The 25,266-nt window shown below is 37.5% G+C and overlaps 1 protein-coding gene across 13 annotated transcripts in view; it reads right to left on the bottom strand.

Moving 5' to 3' along the window:
• ANO4 (anoctamin 4) overlaps positions 1–25,266 on the bottom strand; it is a 175,945-nt gene that overhangs the window by 38,006 nt on the left and 112,673 nt on the right. For all 13 annotated transcript variants that reach the window (XM_064419859.1, XM_064419858.1, XM_064419860.1 and 10 more), the window contains 7 exons: positions 23,598–23,729; positions 13,903–14,009; positions 12,006–12,061; positions 11,371–11,492; positions 4,960–5,094; positions 4,126–4,222; positions 3,544–3,604 (listed from right to left, as the gene is read on the bottom strand). In XM_064419859.1, coding sequence (XP_064275929.1) covers positions 3,544–3,604; positions 4,126–4,222; positions 4,960–5,094; positions 11,371–11,492; positions 12,006–12,061; positions 13,903–14,009; positions 23,598–23,729 — 710 coding nt within the window. The remainder of the gene's footprint in view (positions 1–3,543; positions 3,605–4,125; positions 4,223–4,959; positions 5,095–11,370; positions 11,493–12,005; positions 12,062–13,902; positions 14,010–23,597; positions 23,730–25,266) is intronic.

Here is a 25,266-nt window from a genome sequence, read left to right as displayed (position 1 = left end):
TTTTATGTTGGCATTTCTTATTGCTTGAAAAAAGTGTTAAATTCTTCATGCCAGTCCTCTTTTTCCCCTCCCAGTTTTGCCTTTCAGCAAGTGTTCTAAAGCTACTTCCTTTATCAAAGAAAACATACTACACAGGAAAAAATTTCAAAAAGGATTTTTCTTGCATCCCTTAGCTCCCCAAAGATGTGCACAGAGAGAGAAACTACCACCAGCCTACCCTGTCTTCAGCATGGCTTTAGAAATGATAAATTGCTGGACTTTCCTTTTGAACAGTTACAGAATTTTTCTCCAGAGTTTCAGGAGACATCTAGGCAGCAACAGCTTTGGCATAGTTTTCCCCAGTACCTCCACTGGAAAAGCAAAATCTACAATTCCATCTGGCTTTACTGAAACAGGTTGGAGTCAAATGAGTGTCAAATTTACCTAGTTTTTTTAATAATAATTACTTTTTTCTTCACTTTAAATGTCAATATTTTTTTGAATGAACATGTTTCTCTCATTTTCTGTCTTTGGAAAGAATCTAATTTAGGCAGTAAAAAGAGAGGAGCTTTTCCTAGATATGGGAGTTGCTTTATCATCAAGCCAAACATTTCTCAAGGCATACATAAAGAACAAAGTGGAGGTGTTTCTCCCTAGCACAGAAACACAAAATACAATATTGCTTCACTACTTTTGAAAGCTTTGAACACCTGAATAATGTCATCAAGAAAAAATTATTTTCCAGCTTCTGAGATGATCACATCTCAGTGAGCATCAATGGCAATCTGTTCACCGATGAAAACATTTTTTAAAAATGTTAGTGATTATAGTGACTCGCTTTTCCCCTATAAACCACAAAGATTTATAGCTTCAATCTGTTTGAAATGGTATTTCCTTTCAACAGAAGCTTCAATACAGAAAAAATTTATACAAACTAATAATGAATTCCTTACATGCACTGAAGGGAGACCTTTTGTCCTTTGATAAATCAGTTAAAAATTAGTTTCCTTAAGTCATATGGTCACACTTGCTTTTGAAACTCCCAAGCAAATGACTGAGGCTTCTCTCTTAAGATGGGAGTTTACTAATGGATCTAAAGACAATGAAAAAAATAGTTTAGATAATAAAACAGTAAACTTTGGCTAAAGAGGTAACATGGTCCTAGCTGCCTTTTCTTTTTACTTTCATTCTCTTTTTGTGAAAACACTGCCATAATTATTTAATATGTCAGTGTCTGTCAAATTGGATCATCTGGAAGGCTGAACTTTTCACAGCCAATATTTTATGAGCTTGCCAGTTGTTTCATGCTGACAGAAAAAACATTTCCCCAATCAAACTGCTATCATCGATTCTTCTTCTCTTCCTCTGCCATGATTTACTGCCATGATGGCAATGCCTGCAGCTGCCAGTAGACCTGCTGCAGACTGAAAACCCATTTAACACAGGCAGCAAGCCAGCTCCTAAATACAGTACCAGAAAATCCCTGGAAAGTGTGACTTCCCTTATTTGAATGTTGCTTTAGCCCTACCTGCATGGAAAATATCCCCACAATCTCACTGTTTTCTCTGCAAACTCTTCTTTAGGAAGTATGGTTGGTGTGGAGCCAGAGGATTGCCCCATTCCCCAAGCCACACCCAACATTCACAGCTCCTGCTGGTGCTGCCCCTCTCTCCCCGCTGGCAGCCAGCTCCCAAGCACAGCGTAAGGCAACAGAAGTGCTGGGGAAAGCTCTCACCCCAGCTGCTGTCCTATGGTCTCTTCTCCAGTAGCCAAATCATCTGGGGACAGCTTCTATTGTATTTTTGGACAATACTTCTAGGTATTGTGGACTTAGGTGCTGTGCATGCATGGGTGGGCAGTGCATTGCTCAGTCCTGGCAGGCTGGTGTGGAGATTCCTGGAGGGAATCCAGTCTGGGAGTCTGACAGTGATGCTGAAAGAGGGGGAGGAAGGACAAACTAACCAGATGTGCTTCCTGTCGACTGGAGAGAGGAAAGAGAGAGGAAAGGGCCTACAACATTTTGCAGGCAGGCATGTTCAGCCTCCTCGGGCTTCTCAAAGGCAGTGACCACAAGGCAGGACTGGGCACGGTGACCTCTGTGAGGGACTGCCCTTACCTAGAGCTACTTTCCCTACAGCCCTGGATCTGGGGACGGCTGAGACACACAAACCATGCTGTGAGCACAGCTGTTTTCTGAAAGCACTGTTATTGTTAAGGAGAAACAAAAGTACTGGTGTAAAAATCTGCACTCTGAAGAAATGCTCACCAGCAGATAGGAACACTGCCATAAGTGTTCAGCAACGTTAACCCATCAGTTTTCCTAGGTAAAGATGTCCCTGCCTGTACATTGTCTTGGAAATTCTCAACTTCAGTGAACACATGGAGAAAGAGTTTGGAGAAGCTGAGTAATCATCAAAAGAAATCTTTAAGGCTTAGAAACTTTTGGTGATTCTTAGCTCTGTGTAGCTCTAAAACAAAGGTGAAATATCAAGCAGAAACATAAAGACTGCATGACCTATGGGTTTTTCTTAAATGTGATTTGTAATATTTGAATATTTTCAATATTACGTGAAATGGCATAAATAGGTTTGATTGGTATATGACCGACTTTAATTGGAGGAAGGAACTGAGAGACAGGTAAGCTAATCTATGTTGTTCTGGTGGCTCTCATGTTACCTCTTGAACATTTCTTGTGGTTCTGTAAAGAGATTGCTGTTTAAAATTAAGATTATAAAAATTACTTGGACATCTTTCTGAAGCAGTTGGAGATGTGTGAGTAAGAACAGGAGAACAGTGACTAAATCCATATAGTGCAAGGACTTGGATGCTGTAGTTGAGTCCCCTTGTTGAGCCATTTTCTACAGCTGTTAACTTTCTCTCACAATGGCTTGGTAGCAGCTAAGAGCCTGGGTATGTTCAGGGATTGTTTGAAATAATTTTTTGTGCTGACAGAAATTACTGGTTCCTCTTGCCTTCAATTCTGCCTACATGAAATACTAGGAAAAATAGTTGAGCCAAAAATAGAACATTTCTATGGGCAAAATTCAGCCTCCATGGCAACAGTTAGACCACACTCGGATCAATTTGCCATTCAATGAAATCTTTTATTTATTTCATCTAAGCTTTGCTTTCACTGCAACCAGCTTACATGGATTTAAGTTTTACTGCCTTTCTGCAAGGTGGGGGAAAAACATTACTCCATTTTAATGCTGACACTAAACTGAGCTGCCCTAAGCTATGAGAAGCCCTGAGCAGTAATAGAGAGACGATCTTAGTAACAATGGATTTAAAAATGGTTAGAAATTCCCACAGATATATCTATATATAAGCTACATAGACACTATATAACTGCATTCATGTTTTATTTTAATTAAAATTATTATTAAGTAAAAACTTGATTCAACCAATTGCATCTTTCTTTTGCAGAAACAGGAAAGTCTCAAGCCCATATTCTCTTTTTTAGTGTCAGATAAAAAGTGTGCTGGAAAATAAAACAGCATGTGTTGCATAATATTCTTTGAGAAAAAGATGGTGCAATTACTCAATATCAAAATGAAAACTTACCCCACACTGCCATGAAAACAGCAAAAAAGACAGTAGCTCCATTGTCAAAAAGGTGGGTTACCTGAGAGATATATTAATAATGTGATCAATTTGTGATAATAGGACTTTATTTTTGATTTTCACCTACTAAAATTAATGTGATCATGAGTTTAGCTGGCCTGACAATCCTGAGGGTACTTCCCTTGACAAGAGAAATCCACCTGTGAATTGACAGGACTATTTGCCAGCCTGGCCTGGGACTGACCTCTGCCAACACCAGATGTGAGCATCATTTCAGACCCAAAGCATTAATTTTATGGAGCCACTCAGAGAGGATGGATGAGAAGATAAAGGCCAATATCAAGGACACTGTAACACACAGCTCTAGAACACGACCTCTGGCACTGCTGAATCTCTGAGTGCAAATTGCATTCAAATATTTTCTTACCAAATTAAACATTGATGAAAGACAATGTTAATGTTGGCTGAGCTTGCTCTGCCCCTTCAAGATTTCATCTACCCAGGCTCACTAAAGACCAATGCAAAAGGCAAAATTCATGCTTTTGCCAGGAAGTATCTCTATTTGCATAGCCTAAAACATACCTTGGCATAAATGCAGCTGTCCGACAACCTCATGAAGGGGCAGTATTTATCACATATAGGACACATTATGATATCTGTAGCTTGGCAGACTTCTTTACTGGAAAAATAGAAAAAACAAAAATTAGTAGCTTGATTATTACAACAATCTGTACAACAATCTGTCTGGATTGATAAGCTTTGCTAATATTCAGTTACTTATTGAACAAAACTAGTCTGTAACTGAAGCCAAGATGTTCATAACTGCATGTGTATAATTAATATTTGCTGACTGCCTAAGACTACAGAGTTTACAGTCATAGCTGCAGAGTGCAGTTCTCCAGGGACAACCTAGTAGTATCTCTTCACCATTTCCAGCTTCTCCTTGAGTCACAGTGACCATTGGTAGGAGGAGGGTGAGGATAACTTCAGACAAAGTTATTCTTGTGACTTAAGTGCACAAAAACTTAGAGATGCAGCACTCAGCAGAAGGTCCAGGGGTTTCTTCATCTGAGGAATGCCTCTCTGTGGTGGATTTTTGGGAAAGGCCTTGTAGAGAGTGAAAAGTCTCCACTCTTGTTCTGGCCTCTTAAAGGGTAATGGAGGAGTCTGCTTTTCCCTACTTCATTCTGAGTTGCCAGCACCATTAGCAACTGGAACTGGGAAAGAAGAATTTCCTTTCATACCAGTTCAGGAGGACAAAACATGGGAAGTTTGATACTGGGTACCTTAAGCAGTCTTTTCTTGACTGTTCATGCAACAATTTAAAATGAAATAATTAACAGCTTGTGGGGAGATCTCTCAAATTATTCATAATAACCCACAGTTGCAATTTCTTTTTAAAAGTTCCCACGTTACCTGACTTGGCAGTGGTTCAAAGTGGTGACTCCGTACAAAAATACAAACAATCCAATGAAGGCAGCTGGGAAGAGCATCCCTGTGTACCAGCCTAACCAGGCAAAGTACAACCCAATTTTCTCACCAAAGTACCGTCTGTTTTAAAACAAAACACAGCAAAGTTACCTGCTAATTAGAATAATCTACTTAATCTTACTCATTAGTAGAAAAAATATTTCTATCATATCTGAAGAGCATATTAAAGAGGTGAAACAGCCTTCAACTAAGCTTCTAAATGCACACTGAGGGACCTGCCTCAGTAATGAATTTAAAACATTAATTTGAAAATTCAACAACCACAGTTTGCAGTTCGCTAAGTGGTGACCTTATGAAGGAAACACTGAGATACTTTTAGAAAGCTAGTTCTTTGTATTTGGGAAATTGATGGTGTGCTTTTATTTTGGCTGTTTGACTTTACTGCCTGAATAACTGCATTGAAATAAATTTTATCCCTAAAGCTTGTATAAAAGCAAAAATTATTTGAGCTCAAATTAGTTCTAAGAAATTAATTAACCAGCCTTCATTCTCGAATAAAGTTTATTTTCATTTGATTATTTATTTTCTTAGCTCAGTTCTTGCAAAACTAATTTCATGATTCTACTGCAGTGGAAAGTGAAGTGTAAGGTCCATCATCTTGCATTGGTTTGAGGAAAGCAGTCTGAATTGATCCTAATTTATTAGATATATTGCTCAAAAACTAGCAGCAAAGTAGCCAGAAAGTTTTATCTTGCTACATACATATTCATTAGCAATTTTCCTCCTCCTAAACACAACCAAACCTTTGTTTATATATTAGACAATACATCAAGCACACAAAAACCTGCTGAACTCATCAGCAGAGGAGGAGGCTCATGTACTGTTCTATTGATTTGTGCATAGTAGATTTTAGGGGATTATTTGCAAGATTGGTTTTAAAGAATGATGCAAGATGATATGCTCGTGTTTCAGACATTTTGTAGACAACTTAAAGTTGCACATCCACTCAATTTGAAAATAGCTGCTACTGGAAACTCTCTTTTACTCTAATGATGGAATTTCTGATGAATCCAGAGTATAAGTGTAGTGAGCCAGCACTGCTGGATCCTCTACTCTACCAGAAAACATAATTGGCCAAACTTTCTCAGTGAGAATGGAAAGCCCTAGGACTGTCTCTAGGGCTGGGTGCACTGGAGAACACTTCATTTGGATTGCATAAAATTAGTAGTTTTCCAGTTGCTATTAAAAATATCCAGTGTGGGAAATATCTCTCTGGCTTGAGCTCATGCTCTGATGGAAGATACTGATCTGCAGTGACTATCTTCATTTGAGTTTACCTACTCTGTACAGGACGCCAAGGATTGTCATTTTATTTTTATTCTTCTGTCATTCAACAGAGACTCAAATTCACAGACTAAAGAGATGGTAAGCTAACACCAATATGCTCAGTTCTGACAAAGGCAGCAGGACCGATTGTAGAAAACACACTGCAAACTGCTTTTTAAGACCTGACTTATGAGTGTAAATGAAACCTTTGGCCTGATGATTTTCCTGACACCTAGGACGTCAGTCTGCGCCTGCACCTCCAAAAATGCAAACTCACATTTGAGCTTATTTCCACTAAGTATGGATGACCTATTTTTCTCCATGTACATAGTTCAAAGTAGTGAAGTCCACCTCTTTCATCAAGCTTTATTTTTTACTTCATTCCCTACACTCAAGGATGAATGCTTCCTCGTTCCAACCCTCTCGCTAACAAGTATTAATGGCAAAAATAATCTCCTACCCTGTTGAGCCCTTCAATCTAACGGTGCAAATCATAGTATTCTTTTTGATCTAGAAATCAAACACCTTCATCCTAGATGAAGACCCAAGCAAAGTTCAGTGTGTGCATAAAGACTGTCCCTGATGAGGAGCAACTCATCTCTGAAAAGTAAGGAAAAGGCATATGAGCCAGGTTTTAAAAATAAATGAAGGAGGTTGACATTACTTTCATACGTATTGGCTTAAATATGGATAAACAGCCTCGATATTCCATTATTGCCCTTTGCAACACAGCTGGTATTCTACAGGCACAGGCTGTACTACTGTAAATTGCATCCGGATCAACTTAATATATCAAGTCTTCTGGCCCCAGAGTTTGAAATTTCTCTTTTTAGTCTGTGCTACCACTCAGTTAAATGCTATGGAAACAAACTGTGCCAGTGAGAAGGTCTTTAGAGGCCTTCCTAGATGCCATATTCAGAGCAGTTCCACATTTATTCCAATATGTAATTCAGCTAGTCTGGACCATCACACCCTCAGGAGATGACAAACATGTAGACGCCTTTGTCACTCCCTTCAATTTTCCCCATGTATTTGTTTGAAGAACAAATTTGTTTCTTCTCTTCTTCTGTCACTGTGTAAAGAACAGAAATTTCACGTGGCTTTCTTCAGTGATGGCAGTTCTCTCTGAGCTAGGGCTCAGCAATGTATGCAAAGAATTCCAGAGGTTTCTTTCCAGAATGCATCACTATGCATGACTTATACCTAAATTTCACCTGTTATCATTCTACACATTTCAAGGCCTCTTTGAAATTTTCCATTGTTGATAACATCTTTGTGTTCTTGTTAACTTTGCTAATTTATTGTTATCCAGGTTTTCAGATTAATTATATGGACAGAAAAAAATTGTTTGAATCTTTAACAGAAAATTTTCTCCACAATTAACCTAAAAAGTGGAAACATAAAAAACCCCCAAGCACCCAATAGACCAATCAATCTCTCCTACCCTCATATATTCTGTACCATCAAAATAACAATAAAAATGTAATTTCAGCTTCTCAGTTGTAAGCTAGCCTATATACTAGCCCTTCAATACCAGTTGCCTTAATGGTGAACTGTATATCCCCTCTACCCATTCCAGTGGTAGAGCTATGACTTAATTGGGTCAAGATTTCAATATCCATATTTATCAATAAGGCACATTTTTGGAAATTATTAAGCTACAAAGTCTAATTTCCAACCTATGAAATGTGATATTGGATTATCCTATGTTTAATGATCCTCACTACAAAATATTTTGCTTTCCACATGCCTAGGAGGAAGTAATGGATCTAGAATGTAGACATATCAGGGCTCAAGCCAAGGACCTATCTATTTTCATTAACTCTTTTGCAGGTAAGAATGAAATTCTGTACAGAACTTTCTACATCAAAGAAACTCGAGCTTTCCAGCAGTGTTTTGGACATATGAAGCTCTCATGTCAGAAACAATGGGGTGGGTAGGAAGGCTTGACAGGAGAGACTGAAGGGGAGTAGTCAGCCTGCAGTCAAGACATTTAATGGAAACATGGAGCAAAATGCAGGTTGCTCAGGCATCAGTTTTTGCTTCCAAGTTCATTTAGATACATTTACAATAACTTAAAAACCACTTTTCTCCCTGCATTTTTGTCCTGTCAATTACATGCACAAGCAGCAGCAGGAGCAATTTGTGCACAATCAGGAGAGAAGCAGTAAGGCACAGAAGTGTGAAGGAGGTGATCCAAAGTCCCCAGGAATCACTGCAACTGTTGCTGTTGATTTACATGGTCCCAGAGCACATAAATATAATGAGACCTGTTTCTTTCCAATTATAATAAATTCTAAGGGTCATAAATTATTATTGCAAAGTATCTATGGACACTAAATTCCAAGAGATGTATAATTGAAGTCATGGTACCACATCTGTTGACTAATAGGAGTGGCTTTGTAAATTATGCCAACTCAGTGCCATCGAATTGCCACATGTTTCAAAGCAGAGTGGAAGCAGAATCATGCAATTTCCCTCAAATGACTTTTTCTCATTTATTTTTAGTAACTAGTATCTCCATAACAGCCAGCTGATGAGATGAAATGCAATCTGGGAGTTGCCAAAGTGGCAGCACAGGAGGAAAAACCTCACTTTAACATCTAAGGAAAAAATAAAACAGCACTGGAGTATGAACATTTTCACTTACCATTGTGGTAACTTGACTTTAAGGTAGAAATAGCACATCTATTGATGGCATAAATGTACTATCTACATCTAATTTATTTCTTAGCCTTTCTAAAGCATAATGTCAACTAGCAGTGTAAGTTCTGAGCCATGTCTGTGGAAGAATCAACATCCAGCCACTTCTTTTGGACAGATGACCACGCTACAAGCTTCAAGCACAATCCCACATAACTCTTTTTGTGGTGGGGGGAAAGATTTTCTTGCTGTAGACCTGGCACTGAAAAAAGCTTTTTTTTAAAGTATGCCCACTGAGATACTTCCAAGTGAAGTGAACGGCAGGTCTTGCTGGTGTAATCAGCTCTGCAAGGAAAAGTCTCCAGCTCAATAAACGTGTGAACTGCTGAGAGTGGCTGTACACGTGGAAGATTCATTCACAAATGCTGGATTACTCACATTTCCTTAGCTCCTCCCAAATCTTCAAATCCTCTGAAAACTCAGCAGGAGCTGAGGAAATGTGAGTAATCCAGCATCTGTGAAGTGAGAAGGAAAAGGCATTCCTTTCTCTTTGTTGTTACCCTTCTTCAGTGAATTCACCACAGCTGTGGATGTGTTCCAGGCAGCACATGGCAGGCTGAGCTGGGGCTGCAGCTTTGGACCTGCTGAGTTTGGTGGCTTGTGACTCAGGCTGCTGCCAATGCTCAGGGAATCTCACAACCCCCCCTGCCCCTCTCCTCTTTGGGTAAACACCTATTCAACAACACCAGGACACTCCTGACTTCAGCTAGGGAGCTTATAGCCTTTTTTTTTTTTTTTTTAAATAGATTTTGAAAAATCTGTCTGATGAAAAATAAACTTTCTTAAAAAATCTTTAAATCCAGGCTATGAAAGAAGGCTTCTATAAAGGTCTAGAATAATCATACCTCTAACATTGATCATTCTGTAACCATTTATTCTCGTATTTTAAAAAACCTGATGCCTGATCATCAAATTAAACCGATCACCAGATATTGCCTCAAGAGTACTCCCACAAACAAGAATTGATGAAGAGCATAGCCTTGACCACTATGGGAAAATGATTATAAAACTCTATAGAGATAAGTTGTTTGTACTGTGATAATAATATCTTTTTGTGTACTGGGAAATTAAAAGCCAAAAACCCCTTCAGTATAACTGTTGGCTCTTCCATAAATCAGCGATTTCTATTGTGTAATTTGACAAAAAATTCCAAATTTTATCCAGTGTATTAAAAAAAGAAATAAATTTGGATTAAATGATGAGATTTTATAAATTATTTTGTAAAGCATTAAAAAAATTACATGACTCAGTAAAACTTTTTATTGTATTTCTTAGTTAGCTTTTTATCCATGGAAATGAAACTATGTTTTATGAAATGGATGGGTTTTTTATGGCCTTAATCAGTAACACTGTCTGTCTCCAGAGCTACCCTCTACAAATCTTTCATCTGGAAACAATTTTAAGAATAAATAAAAGCAAAGTTTTCTATTAGTTACAGGACTTATGAAAGAGGCAATTAATAAGCTGGACCAATTGCATGTTGTGGATGACCCTTCCTGATGGCTGATCTATCTTCAGTGCTCCTGATATATCTGAGGACTTTATTAATAGGCTTTTGTAGCTCCATGTTCCCCTCTCTTCAAGTAGAAAAATCCCATTAAGGTCAAATATTAGTTCTGCCATCATGATCAGTAAAGGCTCTGGCTCTCTATATGTGTAAGAAATATGTAATCCTCTATTAGTGCACGCAAGACTATTAGAAAACATTATTTAAAAGGACTGTAAGAACTTGGAATCACACCTCAGCTTTCTCAGCATTTTTTTCTTTGCAGACTGCTTCCAAGATGAATAAAAATCTGGACAGTGGTGATGTGGCTGGTCTGAGTTAGAGGGTAGTGGTACAGAGGAGACTTCCACCACCAGTCTTGTGAACACAGTAGCACACTCAGCAACTGTAAGCTCTGCTCTCTGGCATTTGTAAGCATCACGAAACTTCATCCAGAGCTCATTCTGTGGTTGTTTTTTTTTTGGAATGGATCTAGTTGGTGAGAGCCTATCTTTCACCAAAGCCATGCTCCAAGGAGGAAGAACTGCTCCTGTAGACAGATGGCTAATCAAGTATATCCAGCCTCCATAGATTTCTCGCTTCCTTTTTTACTTTCTTAAACATCCTGTAAACATTTCATTACAAATTATGGTGTCAGGAAACTCTGGAAGGAAACTTCTTTCAATTTCATGTCCTTCTACAAACTCCTCTATAAATATTTCTTTGGATGTAGTGTCACAATGAACTAAATTATTTCCCATGACTTGATCAGTTTTTAAAAACCACATAAATTAAATAGCTTTTCATGGTTTTGTCAGAAGTAAAACAACCTGTGCTCAAAGCATCTATAATGTGACATAGCAAAAGCAGGTAAGTCTTACCTTACAAGATCCAGTGGCTGGTATTTATACCACACTCCCCAGGAAGCCCAGCACTCATAGAGCAGGTGTCTGTGGTTTTCTGCTCCATGGGTTTTTATTGAATTCTTACTTCTGTAACTTCCCTAAAATAAACATCTGGACATTAATGAATAACAGCAGCAAAAACGAATATTTAAGAAATCTCTTTTACTAGCAGCATGGATAACGCAATTTATGCAAACTACATACTTGTGCTCCAAAAGCTAAATATGGCATTAAAAAAAATCAACTGATGTCACTAAGATTTGAGAATATTCTTCCTAAGATTTTTATAATAAGTTATATCCAAGTCATAGCCTATAAATGCTAACAAAATCTTTGGAGAATCTCAAAAAGCCCCCCAGAGTGTGATGTTTTTCCTCTCTGAAAACATATCAACTCAAAGAGTTTTTACCAAACAGATACAGAACAACTCTCTTTACTAATCTCTTTTTGCAAGAAATGCCTCTAATTTTTCCCCAAGGAAAAAAAGCATTCCTAAATGGAAGCATGTCAGAGGCAGATATTAATAAGGTTAAGGATAAATAATTACACGACTAAGAATTCATTTTGTGGGAAATGTCTGTTCAAAAAGGAAAAAAAAAAGAGCAAAATACCTCATGAAGAGGAAATGCAGCTTCATAGGAGCCATTACTGAGCAATCGATTCAGACCTGAGAATCAAAAGTATTCGATTATTTACCAACAGGAGCAGAAAAATGGCTAAGTAAAAAGCAAGATACATTTTCATAAACTGGCTAAATGAAGAAGGAAGCCAACTGACAGTACATGATGCATGTAGAAAAATTAATCTTCTATACATTTTGATAACTAAGAAATAATACAGAGAAAGACTTGTTCAAATATTAATCAGCATCTATAATTTATTATGCTAGAGGCTTAAAGATTCATTTGCCAAATCCATCTTCAGTGTAACTAGAGTGACATTAGAGACTTTACACCAAGTTTAAACTTTGACCTTATAAAACATGGTCTAACAAAGCTATTTAGATGAAAGGCTGCATATCTTGAGAGCTAGAAACTTCAGGATAGGTCTTGATATTTTTGAATTGCAGACCACTAAAGCAACAGGAACTAATAATTTCCATATGGTAACAAATTTTTAAAATGTGTTCAGCTTGTGTCTTATGAAAGTTGCTGAACAGGCAGAAAGGAACAAGACAAACTGCAACATTACAAGACCAGAAAATAAAATCATTCCTATGTGGCACAAAAAAGTAATCATACAACCCACTCACTCAGGCCATGTCCCTCTTTAATGAGAGCCTGGAGAAATAATATTTGCTGAGGTGTCAGTGCTTTTCATTTGGAAGATCATGAAAATAGGACTGTACTGTTACCAGGCAATGTAAAACCAAATATCCACACTAAGAACCTGAAGGTATTTGATCCCTATCGATCAGGAGGCATAGAGTCTTGATTCCTTTCCTAATTCACAGGGGACAGGCAGCAGCAAGAACACAGCAATGAGAAGCAATAAGTCAACATGAATAACACTTTCAGTGGTAGCATCAGCATCTGCCTGACAAAATATATTTTATTCTAATCTCTCTGTCAGAAAAGTCAAACTTGTACAGCTGAGCTGGGCTTTGCTCTGCTCAGTGATCAGTGCAAGGTTGTGTTCACTACAGGTACAGCACATGTGAGGGAGATTGGGATCTTGAGGTAGGCAGGGATTGCCGGGCAAGATGCAACATCAGCTCTGCTCAGGGCTATTGCTGCCCTCCTCCCAGCAGCTGAGAAAGAAAGAAGTGAAGTTCTGGGACATTTCTCTTCCTCTTCAGGAAAGGTGAGGTTTAAACAGCAGGAAAATGAAACAGACTGCCGAGTTTTGTGGAGATTGTCTCTAAATTTGTCTCTGTGTGGTACTCAAGCTGTATGAGCTCTGTGTGATTTGGCAGAAGGTTTCATGTTCTATCTCTCCTCTGTCACTGCCTGCTCTCCTGGACCTGCATGTGTGCCACTCCAAATTTCCACTCCACTCACTAATTGAAAATAATGCCACAGTTATGCATAGCATTCTTTGCACTGGGGACATCAATGGTGAACTTCCTTTTGACTTACAGCAGCACCAGAGATAGAGAGTCCTCCATCTCCCCTAGGGATGGAGAGGTGTTCAGGGAGAAGCCCAGTAGCCTGAGATTTAGAGCAGCACAAATGTCCAAGCACATTTGTGAAAGAATAAAGGTTTTCCTGCATGAGTCTCTCTGCTTCACTGCTTGTAATATTCTTTTAATATTTCATGTTTAAATCATCTCTTCCCTTGCAGAGATGGTAAATCCCATGTGGTGACATGCCTGTGAAAGCTGACTGATATTACAGGGAGATGACCACATCTTCCAGGCAAAGCCCCTACCACAGCAGGGGGTGAGATGTAAACAGTCAAAATCAAGGTGATTAAAAAAGGAAGGAAAATAGTCTCTTATGAGGCCAGGCAGACCTCTCCTTTCTTTTTTTTAAAGACACATTTAAAAGCACATTTCTTAATACTTACCAATTTTGTTTTTGCCTTCTTCATATTTCACTCTTTGTAAGATATGGTGTACAATTCTACTTCTTGTAGCATTATTGAAGAAAGTTTCTTTGTTGTGTATTATGAAGCTACATGAAAATAAAAAACAAGGGCATCTCAGAAATATGTAATAACACATTTAAGGCAAATATTTAGTTACATTACTTTTGTAGCACTAAAAATCTACAGTATGTAAGCACGTGCAGGGAGGATAAAATACACTTGATTAAGAGATGCCAGGTGAGATGCTGTCAGTAAATGTATTCATTCTCTTACAAAGAATTACATGGAGAAATCTGGAGAAAGATAAAAGATATTTAAGTACTCATTATCATATGCATCACTTTTAGATAATCCACTGAAAACTACAAAATTCTTGCACAAAAAATTGCAAAAGTGTATCTTTGTAAGTGCAGCAATAGAATTTCACATCTGTTCCAGGATTTTTGTTATGCTTTACCACTAAGAGCCAGTTGTAAACATTTACTTGGTAAACCATTCTTACTGAAAACTGTTACTGAATACAATGTTAGAAATTTAAAGTATCATATACTTCTACATTTGGTCCTGGAAGCTAAAATACAGTAGAAAATTAGCTCTCAGAGGCCACTTATCAAGTTAAGTATGAATACAGGTTCTGTGTTCAATAGGTTAGATGGAATAAATTTCAAAAAACCCAACAAACCCTGCGGATAGGAGGCAACATTGATTTCCTCATCTGTGTTTTTGAAGAGCTGCAGAATTGAATAAACTGCCAAATAAAATGTTAAGGTCACAGAGATGTGATAGAGAGATGAGTCTGTAGGAGAGCACACGAGACAAATATGACCTTAAATGAGATCATCTTAATCAAGAGCTTGGCATGGCTTCACTTCACCTTCTCTTTTGCACAATGTGAGATTCACTGCTCAGTTTTCCCCTCAGGTAATTTTACCCAAATGAAATTTTTTTTTCCAGAATCAATCTTTACCCATGGGAAATAATATACAGCTTTGCACCTCCACAGTAATTTTGAAAAATGAGGAGTCCAACTTCTGGACTTTGAGAACTTTGTGTTCTCCCTCTTTATTATCAAAATTCTCAGCTGAATTTTCAATACAATACAATGTGTACATAAGATCCTCACGTTCTTCTTCAAAGGCTGACAGTAAAAAAAAAAATCCTAAAGTAAAGGTATGTAAGACAAATTGCTCCAAGAGCACCAGAAGTAATAAAACCTGGTTTTCTAGAGATTACTATCTCATGTCTCCTTTGCTACTTCACCCCAGATACTCACAGGCCATTTCTGTGTCTACAATCGTCTCACTACTGCACTCAGTACTTCTGGCTTCCTCTCGTTTCCCTGCTGTTCCCAAAGTCCTACTCATGCCCTACAGTACCTACCAAAGGCAATTAGATTTATGCATATTGCTGACTACCATGTGCATGCTGATTTACCAGTGGGCTGGTACCAAACAGCAAATGCAATTGGTATCCACTGGCCACTGCCTTTTCTGTATAGGAACAGTTTTGGGCCACTATTCCATTTCAAGATGCTAATACTCAAAAGGTAGGCAAGACTGAGCTTGCTTCAGATACAGAAAGATATTTGGAAATAAAGATGTATCTTTACCTCTACACCTCTATCAAATTCAGCTGAAAGTAATCAGTATGTGAAATAATAACTACCAAAAGTATTTTGAGGGAAAAAATATTACTCTATTGATGTAAATCTTAATGCTGATAGAAATTATATTTTATATATATTTTTTATATATTTATTTATATTTTATATTTTATAAATTCCAAACTGTGAAGCAAGTAGAACAGTGTTGTTTTCAGCTGAAACTGGAACTCTGTATTAGGCTGGTTGTGTAGCAGCAGAAACAAATTAAAAGACAGGAGTAAAACAGAAATGAATAGTTAGAGATTTTTGCTCTTTATTTAATTTTCTTTTATTGCCTGACTATCCAAGACTTCACCTCCCAGACAGTTAAAGAACTATGAAGATAACTTCACAGATATCAAAACAGCACAGTAATTCTCATTCTGACTTAGCTTGACTCATCATTCTGATGAGTTCTTGTAGGATTCAGCTGTGAATTGGATCACCTTATCTGGGAAACTGCAACATGGAACCAGATAACACCTTAATCTATTTTCCTTGTAATACGAGGTTATTTTGCCCATCTGTTATCACAACTGTCTCATACTGCAACTAGAGATAGCCATTTCAACATCTTTTCTGAAGAACTTTTTTAATAGTTTTGTTTGTATTTAAGAATTTCTTTTTTCATGAGTCATGAATGCAAAAAGACAAAAATCAAAGATTACGGGAACTCTAAAAAACAAAGAAATAATCACTTGTTTAAAGAAACACTTTAGTCATTTGCATTCATTTGCAAAGTTAGTAATTGTCTTATTATAGCTTTTGATCTCACATGGACAGGAAGAAATGACCAGACGTGTCTGTGAAGCAGATGTAAACACCTCAGTATGATAACTGCCATGAAGAACTCTGCCTATTCCAGAATAGCTGAAGCAGTCCTAAAACACTTGTGAGAATGTGAGCTGCAGAGGTTCTGCCCTGCCCAGTCTTGTGCCAGAAGGGCAGGAGGGAGAGAGGAGGGGAAGGACTCACCATGATCAGACAGGGTCAAAAAAATGCCCTTGAGTGTTTTCCAAAGTTATTCATGAAGACACAGATAAATAAGAGATGTTAAGAGTTCAGCAAAGGTGAAGAAATAGTGCCAAAAATGAGTCCTCCGGATGTCCTGGACAATCCCTAACAATATCATTATTATGGGATAGAATTGCATGTGGTAACATTTAAAAAATAATCCTCACTTATTTTTGAAATTATATATATATTTTTAACTTATATATAATTTTGAACTTATAAGTGAATCCTCACTTATTTTGAAGTCATATGGTTTTGAAAATCTGCTTAACTCAAACACTCATTTTTTTTTTTCTGTAAAATTGTCTGTAAAGTAGACCCAGAAAGAGCAGCATCACCATAATCAATGGGGCAGGGATCTGTGGCACATGAAGCAAAAAGAGGCAGGCATAAGTGGAAGGCCTCAAAAGATTGGGAATATCCCAGGTACTTGTATCTGTGTTACAACATCCTGGTTAGACATTGGCATAAATTAGGACAATGTCAGGCAGGCTTCAATTTATCTCAAAAGTCACAGGAGTTGCTCTTGTCAGGTGAGAATGAGGCAGCTCAGTGTAGGGCTTACCCCTTTCAGCCACCACCCCTTCTTCCCAGGCTTCATGGACGTTTCTTCCCCCCAAATTTTTGTGCTTCAGTTTGTCTTATTTCTGAGTGTGGGTGGCAAATCCATATTCATAGGATAACCATCAAAGCTATTCCATGTTCTACAGCATCCAATGAAGAATTCAGAGGAGAAAGATTTTCTCAGTCTGTGAAGAATCCCACACTTCAAATTTCAGTTCACAGGGGAGAGAGCTGAAGACAATTTCAAACTAGGTACACATAAACATTTATCAGACATTACTGAGCTATGAACCGTATAAAGCAGAGGCTTTCTAGTGAATTTCTTAACCCTTGTTGCTTTTAGGTGGAAGAATTTCCTCAGCTGTTCTGTTTCTGCTGCCCTTGTTAGATTTTTAACACGCACAAGGATTTGAATATTCATAAGAGCAATACAGCTTGTTTTCAGGCTCAGTAAGGGTTTACTCTTTATTTATTAGACTCTTCACTGGTGGTTTTCATCATTTTGTTGCCTCATTTGTGAGACAAAAAACAAGTAAGGACTAATACATTATAATTTTTTTACCTGTGAAGTTAATGTATAGGTAGATAAAGACAGTGATTTGTTCCACAACAGCTATAATCATTAACTTGGTCCTGTAAGTCTTATTTGTGCGAGCTATCCTTACTCAAAAGGCAAATCCCAATGAAGATAATGAGAGTACTTTTGGAAGGAAAGCTTCCGGAGTAGATCCTTAATTAAAGTCCCTTTCAAAAATGTCCTTCTGGAAATACTGCTTTACATTTATGTTGTAAGAGACATGAAGAGTCAGTGAAGGTTAATTGCTTTGAAGCTGTATTTGTAGCCTTTTAACTAAACTGTGAACTAGAAATTTCAAACTATCTTTCTGTGGGTAGCAAAGCACAGCAAAGCTAGCTGTTGTCTAAAGAAAAAACCCAAATTAGTGCAAATTAAACCAAGAAAAAAATTACCAATTAATTCCTGTTCATACATTGTCTTTGGTAATTTTGCAGGTTGTACAAACCCTTAAAGGGTAAATTTAGCTCTTGAATCTTTGAATACACATTTGAAAAAAAGTGGGTTTACTTTTCTTGCTTTATTTTACTTTTTATATTTTGGGAATGCAAAAGGCGGGAAAAGACTGTTTTTTGCTTTAGTGGCAAGATAAACAAGCTGAAATCTGAACACCTGTGGCCTGGTGAAAAGGTACAAAGGGAGGACAAATGCATGCACAGATCCATGTGTATCTTTGCACTGTGGGATCCACAGACACTGAAACATTTGATGTCTGACACTCGCCATATCTAAAATTGCCTTCTGCTGGAAGCAGTACAAACTAAGAGCACAGATGTCTTTGGAAGGAGTGACCTCTATGTGAGTAGTGTATTCCTTAGCACAGGAAAAGTGCCCAACCTTCTGTACTCCCAGGTAAATCACAGAGCCAACAGCCAACCTGTTGTTGGCTGAGGTAATAGCTCATTTAACATAAAGTAAGTAAATCATCAGCTGTAGCAAAAGCAGCAACGTGAGTCTGCAGTATTCTCCTGAGAAAAATACCACACATTTCTGTACTTCATTTGTTTGAGAATGGCTATGTTATTAGCACTTGCTGATTTTCATTTTGCTTGATTTTTAAGGCTGTAGCTAATTGTCTTGTTTATGTAAAAGGACATTTTTATTAATGGTTAGCAGGGGGTTTTCATACCATACAGGACCTAAAACAGGGTCACTTTGGGATGAATGTTGTAGTGGCTCTCCCTGTTTCCACTTTGGCACCACAGCCTCAAAACTGCTAAAGTAAAATAGAAAGTCATGAAAGAGCTGAATCTCTCCTCCACCTTCCCCTGCCTTTGCCCCAGATCCGTCTTCCCCCCAGACTGCTTCTTAATTTAAATTAGTTCACTTAGAAATATTCACCTGAGATAGAAGGAGGGAGCCTTTTGTATTTTTCAGGGGCGCCCTCCTTCCTTCTATTTTTCATGCACTTAAAACTTCCAAAATCAGAGGGAGTCAAAAAAACCATTGCAGGGCATGTCCAAGTTTGGCAGCACAAAGATTTGTCTGAGAGCAGGATTTACAAAATTGTGATTCCCCATTTATAAAAAGCCATTTAAAAATGTATAGTTATTATAGTGTGGATGTATTGGAGCACCAGAATGACCATCCTGGTTCAAAACAAGTAAGTGTCCATGCAGCCCTGTGCCATGTCTCCATTTGCAGCAGCTCCATGATCTATCCATGATTTTGGGGTGAGGGGGCTCAAGGGAACATGGGCACAGATCACCTTGGTAGAGATGGGGTTTGTTAAGACCAATTTGAACATCAGAAAAAGGTTGAAAAAACATGCTGTCTTTGAGAGACACATATCTTGGAAATCTGGAAAAAAATACAAGACTCGTGTACACAAGGGGACATAATACAAGTGAGAAGAACTCCATTAACCTCTGCTATGCAGGGACCTTTTTTGCTTAATTAATCAAGTTACTATCCTAGTCCTCCTAATTGAGTAAATTTTAAATCTTATTTTCACTAAGTAATAAATATTTATTTTAAGTGGTTATTCAATTATATATTAGATTAATATTCAATCAGGGAGTTTATTGCCTTTGAAAGAAAAAACAAAGAGGAAATAGCTCCTGATATAATTTGATATCTCTAAACAGCAATTAACATATTTTCCTAGCTAGTGCACAGTTATCTCAGAATTTGCAGCTAATTGCTGCTGTTACTATTCCCAAGTGATTAGCAGCTGACTACATGAAATAAATAAGATGTAGTAGAAGAACATCTAAGTGTGTCTAATGGTAAACATTTTTCATATCTTGTGCATTCCTGTAACAGATAATTTTCAGAAGAAATACTTTGGTATAAGCATGACCTTTTCCAAGCTGTGGCTGCAAAAAAGAGACACTACTCAGAAGTCTATCTTGAAAATAATAATTTTGTATTCCAAACAATTTAAAAAATAAAGTGCTTGGCAGAACTTCTTTCCTCCAAAAAGAGATTTTCTATTACTTAAGGAATAAGATGAATTTTGGTCTTCTCTTGTACTGACAGTTTTGAGATATACCCTATGAAGTATGCCATAATGCCTTTAAAAGAAAACCTGAAGCTGTGCTGCAAAAGTTGTTAGGCACATCTCACAAATGTCATTCTTGTGTTTTCTTCTTTGGAGGAAGGACAAATGGTTGGCTGTGCCTCTTAAAACAAACTTAATTTTTTTGGAAAGCTGAATTTCTCCACATCAGTTTTTTTTCCATCTGAATGGGAAAAAAAATGCAAGAAAGAAAAAGTCTATTGATATGATCTACTAAAATTGCACACACTCCTTGTATAACAATATTTTTAAAATACTATTTCCTATGGAAATAAGGTCTGGTCAGGTTTTTTCTAAATTATTTTCCTTCCCAGACATCGAATTGTAAGTATGGTGAGTCTTTCCATGCTTTTGAAAGAAACTATCGCAAATGAAGTTTCTACTCAGATCATGTTATAAAATCTGTATCAGACTAGAGCCCTCTGTGTGGAAAGTGTGGCTAGATCACAAAAGATAAACTGCCTGTTCTTTGGTGACATGAAAGACATCTGATGCTATGAAGAAAGGAAGAAATAAGGAATTTTAGACCCAAATTGCAATATTTCAAATGCAGCCAAGCTCATATGAATATTTAAGGCATAATATTTTAGAAAATGAAAAGTATATAAACCCAGGAAAAAAGGAAGACTTTGGCAGCCTCCAGGTAGGATATGTGGTAAAATCTACTGTGAGGCCATGGAGATCTTATCTGAAAACTAAGGATATGGAGTTTTATGCTTTCATATGGTTGGAATTGTGAGTGATTTACTTGATGGTCTTTATTGAGCATGTTTTAGACAAACAGCGATTTATGGCAACACAGAAATCCAAAATATTTTCAACTGCCAAAAGTACATATCTTGTTCTCCAGAAATACTTGTACAATAGCCAGAAAAATCCTCATCAGTGTAATTAAAAGACTGATTTTATATTTTAGGCTCCTGTGGTTATTTCTCAAAGAACAGTTGAATGTACTTCCCACTCATCTCTTCCCCTCACTTAGGATTCTAGATTTGCAGGAAAATTTTATGGCTTCTACTACAAACTTAAAACTCAAAATCTGTACATAAGTTCTGACAAAAAGCTGGCAATAGTGGCATTTTTCAGCTACCACCTTAATACAGTGCAAAAGGACTAAAAAACTTGCATTTATTCTGCATTCTCTGAGGACTTCGAGAACTGAGCATTACAAAACTGAGTTACAAACATTTACTTTGCTCAAAAAATGGTTATATATTCAATGAAAAGTCTTAAACAACACTCAGGTCAGCCAGCTGAGCACTGGTGTGGTACTGGGACCCCTCCTGTCCTGTACCTGTTCTCTCTGAATCAGTTTTGGCTCTACTGCCTGATGGAAGAGGAGGCAGAGTCTCAGCTAAAGGCCCAAGAGTAGGAAAGAGATTGTTGCTGTTCTTCTAGGCTATGGATGGATGATGTGCTTGTGGAACACTGAACTCCACAAGTAACTACCCATGACAATTTTGTAGCCTCCAGTATAATTACATTGTACTGGTAATATGGTATGGTGAGAGTACTGTAGCAAAACCTTAACCATCCCAAATATCAATATGTATGAACTTTTCTTACCACTGACAAAACGCAAGCTAAATTATCATAAAATTATTTTAGATGGTAATTCTTTTTTTCAGCATCTCAAGAATTTCAGTGATTATTTACTTCACATTCCTAAAACAATATTGTGGGTTTCTGGGTTAAAAAACTGAAATACCTGCATGCGACTCAGTAGAAAAATATTGAACAAGTCACTGTATTTCAAAATTCTAGTGAAACAAAACCAGCCAAATACAGGAAACAGGCTGAAGCATCATAGGAACACCATTGCTGTCAGAGCCAGCATCTTTTGAGAGAAGCAGGCCAGCTCAGCCAACATTTTATAAGCTCCCACACAAAAGGATAGGAAGACTACACACAGAAAGCTAAGCAGAAAATGTCAGGTCTGCCTGGGAGTAAAGTTTCCAAGCCTGCAATGACGTAGAAGGTGCATCAAACAACAGCAGGAGTGTTAATGAAACTAACACTACTTAATAAACTCTCCTGCCAGTTTACCAACATGAACATGAGCAAGGCAGAAGAATTAAAAAAAATACTCTGGGTTCATATATGTCAATTCTTCTTTCAGCCACAAAAAAAAAATCTCTCAGAATAAATCATCAACTCCTTTCCTATGTGCAGTAATTTTAAAGGAAGTTAGCAGTTAATATTACTGGTAATAAAAACACTGATGCTGACATCCCAATTTATTAGTTTTTTAGTATTACTGCTCTATTCTCAAGCTAATTTGAACCTACTCTTCCTCTTGCCGGGCACAATAACCGACCCATCTCGGTATCAAACAGACTTCTATTGAAATTTCCCTGGAGTTTTCCACCTGTTCTTGTTTTTCTGCTGTATTTGGAAAGATGCCATTTGTGGCAGAGGTTTATTTTACTCATTTTTATTGCAGCTAGTAAATCAAATCCCTGAAAAATTATTCATTCAAAATGAGGTATTTCAGAGCTTTATCAGCTTGGATTCTCCCTGAATAAAACCACATATTTCAGAATTTTGAGAGACCTATAATTCATTCTGTGTCTTCTTTTAGTACCCTCAACATTGCTGCCTAATCTTTGTGCTTTTGCTCTCAGTCAATGACTGATTCCCATATCACAAACACTGTAACTACCCATAAGACTTAAAAAAAATTACGTCCCTTAACTTCCATAGGAGTTCTGAAAGTTATGTGGGGCTTTTTCTCTTCTGCATTTTGCAAGGGAATAAAGGCTTCTTGTAGCCAAGTGATTTCTCTGACATTGGTCCAACACTGGTGCTATTGGTGGAAAAGTGTCACTGCTAGGTTTAAACACTGTCTGAACACTGCTATTTTTCAAGGAGTTTTCCTTCCATAAAATTGAAAGAGAAATGCAATCAAATTGACATTGTCTGTTTTCTTTAGAGTTTTGTTTGTTCTACAGTCATAACTGTAGAATGAAATGCAAGTATCAGTATTACAACCACCAGTGATGAAGGATTAGTTTTGATTATGCTAAAGACATAAGGAATCCTGAGAAAAGTTTCAATCACATCTTTAACTGAAAAAGAACAACTGCAATTCTGACCTGAGAGAAAATAGCCATTTGATCCCTTTAAAGATGTAATTGAAATTCCAGTGAATTAAAAGGCACTTTCCCATTGATTACCTTAGCTTTGAGCTGAATTTTTAATTAATAGAAACCTAGACTAGCTCTCTGTCCCTTTTTGTGAAAAAGGGCTAATATGAAGGCACTAGTCCTTAAGACATGAACAAAGAAATCAATTTTTTCTAAGGTGAATCCAGAAAGAAAAGTTTTTACCTTGCAACTGAGATATGATAGAATACTCACTGGTGGATCCTTTGTTGGCTGAATGGAGCAGTATAGCAGTCATTCTCCTCCAGATCTGGCAGTGTTTCCTTGTCCAGTTTCATTGGCTTTCTGGGCAACCATCCTCGGAACCTGCTTATCTGTTTCTCGATCCTGCAGCACATGATAAGTATGAGCATTTGTGATAATGGGTTTTTTCACTACACTATAAAGTACAGGGCACTGAATATTTACAACCAGGAAAGGTGCAATGTTTTTTTACTTTTGTTGAGGCAGACCACATTACATATGCTGAACTCAATTACTCATAACCAGCTTTCTGCAGAGGAGCATTTATTTTGTCTCATCAGAAAAGCAATGCTGATGTTACATGCTGTCATAAATCTTATTAAGCCCAGTGAGTACTTGGCATGTCTCTAAATGCTTATTTCTCACATTTACAGTTAGTTTAAAATTCAGGCTTAACCAACATTAGATTTTAGCCATCTAAACATTAGAACAGTGGAGATTGTGACAAAGATCTTTGGCAGCTAAACCCAGCAAGCTACATTACTGCTCTCTGTATGGATTCTTACCTTGCAATTGATGCTATTAAAAAATATGCTAGTTTGTTCATTTCGTTGTTTCTTGCAACACTACAACCTCCATGAAACCAGAACTCGGGGTGTATAGGCTAACAGGTGACTGCTATGCAGATTCTTACATTAAGAAGGTGAAAGCAAACAATGATTGAGCTGGAGAAAGGGCAGATTTAACTACAGGTGCATTCATGCAAAGATACACAGTGAAATGAAGGGAAGAATCACAGCTCATTGGAGAAGACAATCTAAACCAAATTCAAATCCATACTAAAATATTATAATGAAAAGCACCTAAGAAAGTCATGTTTAGCACAGTAAGCCCTGCTCCAAGTCCTAACCACCGAGTCCTGCAAAAATCATGGACTACAAAATATGGAGTGTGCCCATATTTCAGTCACTGTCTGAATGTTTCCAGAAGTGGAGCTAAAGGACAAGAATTTATTTCCTTTACTTCCTTTGAACTTAAAGCTCAGTTCCGAAAGAAGCTCAAGTACTGGAAATCTGGAAATTTGGTTGAGGGGGTTGTTTGTTTTGGTTTGGTTTTTTTGTATTTGTTCTTTTTTTTTGAAACAGCCAACATAAGAACTCTTAAAACCAGCAAATGCTGGTACCTCTGCACAGTCCGTTTGAGGGAGGACAACCCATATCCAGGCAGCTGAATATATAGGGAAGTGATGTGAAAATGCTACATATTTTCATTTAAAATTCATACAGTTTTCCTGGAATATTCAGCCTTCTTCCACCAGGTTTTTCATCTTGGATAGGGAAGCTAATGGCAAATTTTAAACATGGGCACATTTCAAAATTGTAAATAAATAAGCTGTACCTGTTTTAGTCTCAATTTTGGACTTCCAATCTGGAATAGCATGATGGGGTGAGGGGTTTTGGATGTTGCATATGTGTGCAAATTTATCATCAGGACTGTTTGGGAAAACTGGAATATATATGTAAACTTATTATAATATTTAATTACTTAATTAGTCATAACCTCTCCATGGGCAGTGTTTGCACTGACCCAGCAGCTCGAGCACAGGAGGAGGCAGTTTGCAAATATCTGTGCTGAATGCAGGTGAGATGTCAGATCCCAGGGCTCTAAAGGCCTGGTCCAT

This window comes from Passer domesticus, chromosome 5 (genome assembly GCF_036417665.1).
Source record: "Passer domesticus isolate bPasDom1 chromosome 5, bPasDom1.hap1, whole genome shotgun sequence".
NCBI lineage: Eukaryota > Metazoa > Chordata > Aves > Passeriformes > Passeridae > Passer > Passer domesticus.
Note: the sequence above shows the minus strand (reverse complement) of the source record. Positions and strands in the feature narration are given on the sequence as shown.